Source organism: Vigna radiata, chromosome 8 (assembly GCF_000741045.1).
Source record: "Vigna radiata var. radiata cultivar VC1973A chromosome 8, Vradiata_ver6, whole genome shotgun sequence".
Classification (NCBI taxonomy): domain Eukaryota; kingdom Viridiplantae; phylum Streptophyta; class Magnoliopsida; order Fabales; family Fabaceae; genus Vigna; species Vigna radiata.
Genome location: NC_028358.1, coordinates 25,187,128 through 25,199,148, shown reverse-complemented (window position 1 = coordinate 25,199,148; position 12,021 = coordinate 25,187,128). Strand labels below are relative to the sequence as shown.

General features: G+C 33.9%; 1 protein-coding gene across 1 annotated transcript; it reads left to right on the top strand.

Annotated features, from left to right (window-relative positions):
- The first annotated feature begins 10,697 nt into the window (after nucleotides 1-10,697).
- Nucleotides 10,698-11,490, top strand: LOC106770807 (photosystem II reaction center W protein, chloroplastic-like). The gene is made up of 2 exons (XM_014656616.2): nucleotides 10,698-10,889; nucleotides 10,987-11,490. The coding sequence occupies exons 1-2, from the start codon at nucleotides 10,802-10,804 to the stop codon at nucleotides 11,298-11,300; spliced, it is 402 nt and encodes a 133-aa protein (XP_014512102.1). The 5' UTR covers nucleotides 10,698-10,801; the 3' UTR covers nucleotides 11,301-11,490.
- The last annotated feature ends 531 nt before the right edge of the window (nucleotides 11,491-12,021 follow it).

Sequence of the window (12,021 nt, the reverse complement as noted above, 5' to 3'; positions counted from 1 at the left end):
ATATATATATATATATATATATTTATTATATATATATATATATATATATATATATATATATATATATATATATATATATATCCTATTTCTAGTGTAATAACATTGGACATTTGTCAAAAGCATGTTATTACAAGAATGTTGGTATTCCTAAAGAGAAATTAAAGAGGATTCCAAAGGAACCACCACAAGCAGCTAACACCAAAGGCCCTAAATTCATTTCGGTATTTGTAACCAAACCATTTAATTGTTTTGTAGGTAACTAAAGTGTTTTGAAAAGGCACTGGCTCGAGGAAAGCTCAAAGCTGAAACATAAATTCCATTTCAAGTGCTCATAGCCCCTTGAGATCATCAAATGTGGTAACTGGTTGTAATATTGATAAAACATGCATCATTCATGCTCTGCATAATCATTTCGATGTGTGTGATTTATGTTGATTGCTTGACATGAGAAGATTGTGTGAAAATTTGCAAAATGCTCATATCTGCGAGTTTTAATTAATTATGTTAGTAGTTTAATCTATTAGACTATTCTTACTGTTTTCTCTGTTTTCTGAAACTGTGTTATGCAATGGATTTTAATTTGTTACGCTAAAAGGTTAATCAATTAAACCTGCTTTTGTACGGACTTTTCAATTTTCAAATGGGCTCCTCTGTGCACTTAATCAATTAGGGTATAACACCAATCAACTAAATTGTTCTTGCGCCTTTCTATCTCTATATCTTGAATCAACCTTAAATTTTTCAAAAATCATATAAGATCCCCAATCCCCATGACATCCTCTTCCAAGCGCCACAAGAGAGTTGCTCAAAAGGTCAGGTCCCAAGCCCCACAAGGTGGATTAATGACGAGGATGCTTAGACGAACTTCGAGTGCTTCTAGCGTATTTGGAAGATCATCTCGCACAAGTATATGGGTATAAACTTCTTCAGGCAAGAAGGATTTGTCTTCCAAGATTGGTTGCAATACAAAGGGTAGGTTGACTTCTTAGAAATGCCAAGAGATTGATACCCAAACCTGGTAAAGGTGTTCTATGTTAATCTAAGGGTTGTTAATGGCGTTATCTGCTCTAGAGTAAAGGATGTGAATGTCAAGCTCGATGAGGAAATCTGGAAATCTTTAGCTAGCATACATCCTGGTGGATATAGGTCTCATTTGGGAATGCAGGGTGTGAGCAAGCTCACTATTTAGAAAGCTTTCTTAAGGAATCTGGATGAACCCAGGACTATACATTGTTTAAAGCAGGGGGACTGAAGTGAGATGACATGTTATGCGCGTTTATCATTGCTTGGATTCTATTGCCCAGAGGGGGCAATCATGCTCAACTCACCACTGAGGATGTATATCTGATTCATGCTCTCAAGGGAAGAGTGCAAACTGATTGGACAACTGCTATGTGTGATCACATGGTTAAGATCACCAAGTAAAATATGGCTAGCCTTCCTTATGTTGTGTTTTTGAGTCATGTCCTGCACCATTTTATTGTTGACCTCATCGGAGAGGTAACCATGAGCTACAATAAGACCAATATGATCTCAAACCTTGTTATTCATCACATGGGTTTAAGGAAAAGTGAAGTAGGATGGACTTTCAAGGATGAGCAATTGCCTATGGTAGGGGAAGACATAGAGCCTTTGAAAGTGGACAAGTCAAATGTTGTACTTGTTTTTCAAGCAAGGACTAACTTTGAGAGTTTTATAATAAATCAAATTGTTGATAAAGGAAGCACTGGTTTAGCTAACCTTAATCTCACAGTGCTCTAGTCACTATGGTTTTTGATGATGACAACACATTATTAATAGCACATGTATTGTTTTGTGTTACATGTTCTATTCCTCATTGTGGACGATATCTTACTAAACATGTTTGTGTTGATCTTGATATATGAATGCACTATCTGAGCTTATATCTGATACATCATTTATGATTGCAATACATATGTTTTAAAGAGAAAACCACATGCACTTTTATGAACTTATATTGTGTGGCATAATTGCAAGTTTTAGGTCGACTTGATTATGAAGCAAGTCGATTAAAGCTCGTGACTATGCACAAATTTTCAAAAGTAGTGCTGTGAGTGATTTTGCATTGAAAAGTTTTTCAAACTAAGCTGATGTGCCTAAGTCGACTACATGCGCAATGGATCCGACTTAGTTAGTTATTTGCTTTGAAATTTTGTTATGCTTGTGTACATTAACGACTATATTTCAACTGTTGGTCAAAGCTTTTATTGATAATCAACTGTATTAAATGTAAAATCAATTTGGTTGTTGTTGACTGCTATTATTTGACTTAACTGTTATAACTGTCTTATGACAATCAACTTTATTAGTAGCACAGTCAATAACAAGAGCGTCTGATTTATAGAAAACTATAAATAGACATGACTCAGTTGATCACAGAGAACTTTGGAAATTCTAACACTTTCATTTTGATTTACAGATTGTGATCTCTGAGAATTTTCTCCAAGAACTCATCAAGAAGAGTGTGGTGATCTATCTTTGAGGAGGTTCTTTGAAGGAGACGTGTATTTAGCTTACTGTATGATCAAATTCTGCACAACTGGTGTATTCTTATTGATCAAGACTGCCTTCAATCTACTGGAGATTGGTTTTTCCTGTTGTGATTACAGGAGGTTGACTCGTGGAGTCTGGACACTTTTGTTGAAATTGTTGACAACACAATTTCTATATTAATCTAGTTTTTTATGATGACAACACATTGCTTAATAACATGCATATGTTGTTTGCTGTTATTACATGTTCTTATGCAAATTGACTATTATATCTGTTAAACATGTTTATGTACAATATTACATGTTCCTATGCTAATTGATTGATATATATCTGGAACGTGTTTACATGCTTTATGTGATATGTGCAATGCATCTTTACATATGTTTTTCGGCACATGTTTTAAAGCTGAAAACCACAAGCAATTTTATGAACTTTTAACTGTGACAAAGTTCTAGTATAGTCGACTACATTGTGAATGGATTTGACTATGCTAAAATCTTTGTGCAGATTTTAAGAATCAATGCTTTGTGTATTTTTGAGAAGAAAAGAATTTCAAAATTTTTTACATGGTTGAAGTCGACTATGTGTTTCACACATTCAACTGTATCTGTTATCTGATTTGGAATTTTGTTATGCTCTTGCACTCTAACAGCTATATTTTTAAAAGTTTGTTGAGCATTGATGACTTGGTCAACTGTATTATATGTGTTCTGTTATTTGTTGACCGTAAACTACTAAGTTGATTGATCTGTTATAACTGTCATAATACAGTTGACTGAATTAGTAGCATATTCGACTGAGAATCTGACTGTATAACAGAAATCTATAAATAGACTAAACATAGGTTTGTTCAAAAGACTTTTGAGGAACGAATAATTTTAATTTTTGTTTCATATTTCTCCTAGCTCCAAGAATTCTCCAAGAAGACAGTGGTGATCTTTCTTGAACGAGATTCAAAGAGGAGACTTTTTGCGCTTACATTTGCTGATCATTATTTGCACAAGAAAGGTGTTTTTGTGTGATCGGTTTGAAGGCTTGGCATCCTCTAAAGACTGCTGGAATTGGACCTGTTGTGATACAGGGGGATAATTCACTTTGAGGATTGTTCAAAGTGGTGTTGCAGATTGCAGAAGAGGGGATTCTTGCTGCAATTCTGGTTTTGTTCTACAACTATATTTTGGTTTTGGGTTAGAGAGGAGATTTATATTTTTGACGTGGAGGTCTTCTATAAATTCCTTGTTGTAAAAACTGCAACCATTATAGTGCATTTGCTTCCAGGTAGAAGGACACTGGATGTAGGCATTGTTGGTCGAACCAGTATATGATGTTCTCTATCCCTTATCTTTTACATTCTAGTCGACTCTATATTTTAAGCAATCAACTACGTTTTTCCGCTGCATACATTTTCTGATTGCTTGCATTTCAAGAAAGTTCAAAAATATTTATACTTTGTTTTCAAGATTGTGAAAAGAACTTATTTTTGAAATATCACCAATTCACCCCCCCTCTTGGTGTAAAAAGAAGCCTACCTGTTTTCCAATAACTTTGAGGATTACTCAAAGTGGGTTTAAATATTTCAGAAGAGGGGATATCTTGTTGCAGATCTTTGTGTTATTGCTTCCTATATTTTGGTTAGAGGGTTAAGAGGTGTTTTATAATTTTGATGTGGAGGTCTCTATAAAAGCCTTGTTGTAAAATCCTTGACCATCATAGTGCATTTGCTTCCGGATTGTGGAAGGACACTGGATGTAGGCATTGAGGCCAAACTAGGATAAAAATCTGCGTTTGATTTCTCTATCCTTACATTTTTACATTTAGTCGATTTACATGTTTACGTAGTCTACTTTGTATTTCCGTTGCACTTAGAATTTTCATTCTGTGTGATTCAAGAAACTTTGTAAAGGTTTTTACTTTTCGAAAAAGATTTCAAAAAGACTCTGATTTTAAAACCTCACCAATTCACCCACCTCTTGGTGTTGAAACGAAACCAACCTTTTTCCAACACAAATGAAGATCCAATCTGTCAAACTGAACAAGATTAAGAAGTCTCTTGCCAAAGTACACATGAAACTAGATGATGGATTCAATAATGAAAATGTTTTTGGAAGCGATATAGAGGATGACATGGAGGGTGAAGATAACATAAATATTTCTGATTAGTTTAGGAATTTAATTTGGTTCAAATCAGTTTTGTAATCTTCAGCCATGAGGATTTTTTGTTTGAACTCTCTGTTTTATTATTATTTGGTACTAGGATGAGTATTTTGATTGGAACTATTTTTTCTGTTGAACAAGGTTTTGAATCCTAATTTTGTTGGTTGATTAAATTCATGGATTTTTATTGCTTGAGAAGTGTAACAACTGAATGTGTTAATGCTTATCATGACTGACTAAATGATTGTTGTGGAATGACTAAAATAATGCCTAACTTTTGTGATTTGGATGGACACATTGAATGATTGTATTGATTCTATTCTAAATGTTAAATCTGGAATTTCACATCGTGATGTACCTCAATACTCAATTTCATTCATTAATTATACATTTTGATATACAATTGTTGTTCATATCATGATTAGTGTGTACTAATAGCGTACAATGTTGAGAAAGATGTTTTTACAGGTGTTAATATGATCAAAACAGGTTCTACATTCATATCTGCAAATTTTAACAGATTAAACAAATCACATAATTTGTTAAGTAACCATTACTACAGTTCATAATTTGTTACATTAATAACGTAATCAATTATCTACCTAAATTTGTTTTATATGCTTATAACTGCATGTTTGGTGTTGCTAGACAATTTTAAAGTATCATGGTATACATGTTTAGCATGAAATACATAACATATGTTGCATATAGCTCAAATTAACTTGGAAATTCATCATATAGTGTGAAATATGCATCATTTTGAGATTGAACATGAGTTTATCTTTGTGGTAGCTATGCTCACACGTATGTCATATTTTTTGCTGCATAATAGCTGGTATCTTACTGTCATTTGTGCAATAATACTCATTGCTTCATCTATATTGTATCTTACATGAGTATTGCATAATGCACTTGATATCAAATGTTATATCTTATGTAATCATTATAATTGCTCTGATACAGGTTAAATAACTCTGACATATTGTTTTCAATTGTTACATTAAGCTATTGTATACTCTGATATCATTTATATATTGCTCATACATTGTGATAGTGTTATATATCCTTATGATAAGGGGAACATCATATTCTTAAAAAGGTTTGTAAGTAATTTTGATCTTTTTTTTTTTGCACATATGAATTCCATGTTACTTGTTCTACCATTTTTTTGCTAATGTCCAAAGGGAGAGAGTAACTGGAAAACATGTTTCTTGAGTCACCTGACCTAGCACCTCCACCAACTAGACATGAATTGTGGAAGGCTGCATAGACCAAGTCCAATGGCCAGTTTACATCTCAGTCTGCTCAGGAGATATCCTAGAGAATTGTAAGTGGAAACTTTTAACTATTAATCATAATTCATAAAAGAATTATGTAACAAACTTTTTTATGTGTCTAACTTCATTATGATATGCAGGATGAGTTAGGATGAGTTGGTTGAGCAACAAACTCAAGGCATATTTGTGGCACAAGGTAGGGTGGACCTCCTAGTAGCAGCCACAGGTCGGCTAGACTGTTTAAGTCGTGTGCGTGCTGTTGGAGGAGCTACTGGATTGAGGGACTACTTTGGCCCCAAACCAAGAAGCACAAAAGTCGTGACTCAGGAAGTGATTAATAGCATCAGGCAAGATTGCAAGTCGAGATAGAGGAGCACATGGGTGAACACTTAAGAACGCTCGAAGAAAAACTTGCAATGATCTCCCAACAACAACAACAACAACAGTCACAGGAGGAGGACGCTCCTACAGATGATCCTATCACACCTCATGTGAGCACCAAAGGCTCATGCTCTACTACAGATCGTACTGATTACAATACTCAGTATGAGTTTTTGGTTGATGAGGATCCTCTGCGCGTAGTGGCCGTGGGACGATAGATTGCAGGAGGTCAGACCATTCATGGTGCTCCTTTATTACCCACTGACGTGCGGGTAATGATTGATGATGTTAGAGACCCCTAGGATCGACTGCCAGTGCCTACATCTGAAATCCAATTTGCGGGGAAGGCCTTAGGCACATTTATAACTTGGCATAAGGCTATGATCATGCCATATTTTGGCCAATCAGTGGTATTATATTCTTATTTTTATTATCTTAAATCTTCAAGTTATAATTAAATGATTCCTAACTTTTGTAAATGTGACTTGGAGGTCTACCAACCTGAGAAACAACCAATGGCTCAACCTGTGAATAAGGCTCGTGAGGAAGCAAAAGACGATGATCCTCTATCCATATTGACCTCGAGATTAAATAAGTTGAGAAAAGGACCGGTAAAGCTACTGTGGGAGTTAAGAACATTTGGCCTCGAGTGCCATGTTCCATTATGTATTAATTTCAATGATGCATATGAGATCATTGGTGGAGAAACAATGTTGAACATTTCATGCATACAACTATAGTGCATGTTAGTTTTTTATTTGTTATTTTCCAATTTTTATATTAGTATTATTACTTTTTAAGAAATATACTTAACTTTATTCTTATAGGTACATGGACACCATCGTAGTGGAATAGGTTGGGCATCAGTTTATGGCTTTCTTGAAACTCAGACCATTCAACCATTTGGAAACACATTAGATTCTAGAAAATCATATATATGCAAACATGGATGACTGAGTCTAATAGAGAGATATATATCGCGTCATACATTGATGCATATGTGTTTCCCAATATTGTCAACTTTTATCAAATTTTAATCAATAAAATCACTAGTTGTTGGCACATGATAGGGGCCATTGGCAACTCATGGTGATCATTCCAAAAAACGCACAAGTTGTATGGTTTTGTTCTCTTCATAGGAAGATGAAAGCGAAGTTGAAGTCCTTGATACAAACATAAGTATTACATTCATTCTTATCAATTCATTATGATATTAATATATTAACTTATGTTTCTAATGTTTCAAATTTGTTTAAAGTTGAGTAGGACCAGAGGACAATAAATTGAAATTATATATCTAAAGGTTGGAATTCGTTGATCTCTAACCTTTAATTTTCGTAGTCAAATTTAAACCATTACATTTGATTAAGTTCTTTCACATGTTTAGTGCAATAAACAAAATGATTCATGGGCATGTGGCTACTACATCATGTCATGGATGAAAGCAATCATCCAAGCAAAAATCAGAGCAAATTAGACTGAGGTAGAAATTTACATTTGAAAATCTTACAAATATCAATAAACTTTTCACATTGAAATGAATATAATAGTAAAGTTTCCTTGATTTTGCAGCGGTTCAACACTACCTCTACATTGTGCAATGCAGTAAGTAATAAAGACGATAAGAGAGGAATGGGCAGGATATTTGAATAAAAAATTTTAAATAGCTATAGCTTTAGGATTTTCCTTTCATGATAGCAGCATTTTCTTAGCTTTTAGATTTACTTGTGCAGCTTTTAAATTGTGAATAGATGTATACTGTGAATAAATTATTGTGAATAGATGAATATTGTAAACAGATGAATACTGTGAATAAATGAATGAAAAACTGGGTTCTTTTAAGTTTTAATGATAACATTAACGTCTTTTAATTTTACTATTTAATTGGAATTGATGAATTGATAATAGCATGGTTTAAGTTAATTAATTTTGTGAATATATATGAATTGGAAAACTAGTTTCTGTATTTCAGGTTTGGTTAAATGAGCTAAAACGAACCAAATTTAAAAAAAAACACTACATGAGACGTCGAATTATACACTGTTAGACATTCATATATGTATCTTAACGTCGAATTATACACTGAATGACGTTCATATAATGCAGTAGATAACAATAATAATGCAACGCTGGGCGAGAATTTCTACGGCTCAACGATAGTAATGTCAACTGTCAACAAGTTCGACGTTAACCTTACGTCCATTCCCCTTATATTCGACGTCAAATATTCCTTTAAATATAAATGTTATTCAAAAATTGACATCAACTTTATACTTCAACGTGAATATTACGTTAAATATCTTCTACCGCGACGTCAACTTTACGTCAGTTCCCCCGTACTTTAAATATAAATATTTATTCAAATATTGGACGTCACTCTCTTTATTATTCGACATTTCGCAACGTCGTTGTATATAAAGGACGTTAATGTTACGTCAAACCTCTATCTATATGACGTCAACCTCACATCCACTCCCCATATATATAAGACGCCAAATCTTCCATTAAATGTAACACTGTAGTCAGATACTAGACGTCAAACTTTGTAGAAGGTGACGTGGATATAGTTCGAGTAACGTCGCGCGATAATGTTCGACGTAAAATTTACGTCTCCTTTTATGATGTCGAACTCGAATTCGTCATTAAAAGCCAAAAATATTCAACGTAATACGCAATTTTTGTACTGGTGTCATCATAAAAAAAGGGGAAGATTGTTGATACGGGGAGCTAAACCTACCTCTATATCTTTGTTTTTTATGATGAACAATAGAATGGTTTTATGGTTTCTTCCACAACAAATTGCATAACAATTGTTTTATCTTGATTATATTTGTGCTTCATATGTGAATTCATTAATGTTGAATGAATCATGTAATAATCTCTTTTTTGGTTGACATAATCAATTAAACATGGCATATAATCTGTTAGATTTAACCATATCACCTAGTAAGCTTAACAAGGGCTAACTATTCTGTAGTACTCGATTATACAGGGCATATAACCGATTAAAACTAAAGCAAGCCATAATTTGTTTCATAAGTGAGCTAATATGTTAAGGAAAGAAATTGGATAGACAATATGCTTTAATGTTGGAATAATCAATTACATAAGTTTTCTAATCGATTAAATCAGTTAACAAATTACATAAAGATCTTAATCGATTATAATGTGACAGTATTTGAAAAATCATATATATATATATGTGTGTGTGTGTGTGTGTGTGTGTGGTGTGTGTGTGTGTATGTGTCTTGAGACTTGTTTCAAAACAAGAATTCGTTATCATTTTCAAATACTAATATTTTCACTAAGTTTTGCATACAAGTGTTGTCAAGAAACGTTCTTGAAGAATCACAGCTTCATTGGTTGATTACCCATCAAGATTCATTCAAGAAATTATGCTAAAGTTGTTCTGATTCGATTTGCACTAGAAGAATGTATCTTAGAGATCAGGTTCTTCATAGACGATCTGTGTATTGCGTTCCTGTGCGGGTTTGCTAAGGGTTAAGGGCTGTGAGTGCTCTTGTATTGTAAGAGATTGAGGTTGTTCATTTGTTAGGTTGCTATATTGATTTTGAGTGGTAACAGGAGTGAATTGATAGGGGTATCTCGTATTTCTGTATACTCAATCAATTATAGTGGATTCCCTTCAACTCAGGTTGTTGAAGAAGGACTGAATGTAAGCTTGTGATAGTCGAACTAATATAGATTGTCTCTGATAATCTTTCTCTACCCTTTCTCTCTTGTTGATTCATTATCTTTTGTTTAATGATTTCAAGAAAACAAATAATCTATAAAGATTTCAAAAAGATCATATAAAAAGGGTTAATCCAATTTACCCCCTCTTAGCTTGAGATATAAAGACATTTCTTTTCTTACAATCACATTTATTGTGAATTTAATATTTTGCTCTAACCACCACTGATTACTGACTTAAACACCAAAGTGATTTTGGTAAATATCCTCTCACTCTAAAGCTTTGAAGAGGAAAAATTTGGACTAAAAGGTAAATAAAGTTACCTTGAACAATTAAAAAGAAAATATAAATGTGTTATATGGAGTTACTCGATCCTACCCTTTAAAGAAGTTTTATTTAAGTCTCTGGAAACGAAAGAAGCTTAATTGTGTGTTTGAAAGATGTAAAATTATTATAATTTTTTTTTCTGGTTTCATACATAAAAAACATTTAAAAGTAATTATTATTTTTCCGGAAAAAAAAAGTTTGTTCCAACTTCCTAAATGAACGAGGAGAAAATTGATCATGAAATGGATTAATTGACACATGGCTGGAAATGATTGGATTGGTGCAGATAAGGATATCTAACAAGGGGCGACGAATCTATCCATGTTTTGTGGTGCATAGGGCTCTCTTTGGATCGATGATATTAACTTTAGCATTAGGTTTGGTACTAAGCTGATACCCTTACTCTTTACAGCCTTCAGTTCCACACTCTGATCATTCCTAGTTACTGAAAAAAATGGCAACCATCTCCGCTGCTACCGCCACCCCCTCGATCACATGTCTTGTGCAAAAGCGGCCTCTTGGGGTCTCATCTCCTGTTCTTGGTTTGTCTGATGAGAATTTTAAGATACATGTTTTGATTGATTGTTTGGTTTAGAATAATGTTTTCTGATGCAGCAATCCTTTTCTTCTTTTATATAGGATTGCCAACAATGGGTAAGGTGGGAAGAGTGAGGTGCTCCATGGAGGAAAAACCTTCTGTAAAGGAAGCAAGCAGCTCAAGCATGGGGATGGGAGCATCTTTAATGGCAGCCACCTGTGCTGCAGTCATGTCAGGCCCAGCCATGGCCTTGGTGGATGAGAGACTAAGCACTGAAGGAACCGGGCTTCCCTTTGGGCTTAGCAACAACCTTCTTGGTTGGATCTTGTTGGGTGTCTTTGCTCTTATATGGGCTCTCTTCTTTGTCTATACTTCAACTCTTGAGGAGGATGAAGAGTCGGGATTGTCCCTTTAAATTCTGGATTCATCTTCTGTTGTGTGTGCTTAATTTCTTCTTCTTTCTTTCAACTTCAACACAATCTTCACCACTCCTACTTCTTTCTGTTGTCTGGTGAAAGTGTAAAGTGGACGAGTAGAAGAAAAAGCATTTGTGGCGCTTAAAGAATCAATATAAGAAATGCAAGAAGCAAGTTGCAATAACTACACCCATTGCTTATATTCTTTCGATCTGGTTTATTTACAAGATAAAATAATTGTAATAATTTAAAATAAAATTATACAACTGCGATAGTTTTATCTAGCTTTGGCAACATCAAATAGCATATCTGATCCATCATCTAAAGAATCAACCTTGATGATAGTTCATGTAAGAATTTAGCCCAAAATATTCATATTTTGATTATGGGTATGTTCGAAAAACTCTCTGGTCTTGGGTTAACATCTCTACTGCAAAGGAGACAATTTAGGCTCTACAAATAGGAACTTGGTTGCAACAACCAACGTTGTCGAGCGAGAAACTGTAGAATGTTAATGCTCTTATTGTTGAACACTTTTGTCTTTAGGAATGGAATAAAGTGGTTGTCTGATATGAAATATTATTCTCCTTCCTCAAGTGCTACACAGTTGTATCACATTGCAGATTTATATTTTGACATGAACTTCACTACCATATATTTAAAATTATAACTATTTTTAAAAAAAAATCATCATAATATAAATTTAAATATAAAAAGAAG

Coding starts and splice junctions, on each gene's coding strand:
- LOC106770807 (XM_014656616.2), top strand. CDS start 10,802: ATGGCAACCATCTCCGCTGCTACCGCCACCCCCTCGATCACATGTCTT. Junction 10,890..10,986: donor GGTCTCATCTCCTGTTCTTG/GTTTGTCTGATG, acceptor TCTTTTATATAG/GATTGCCAACAATGGGTAAG.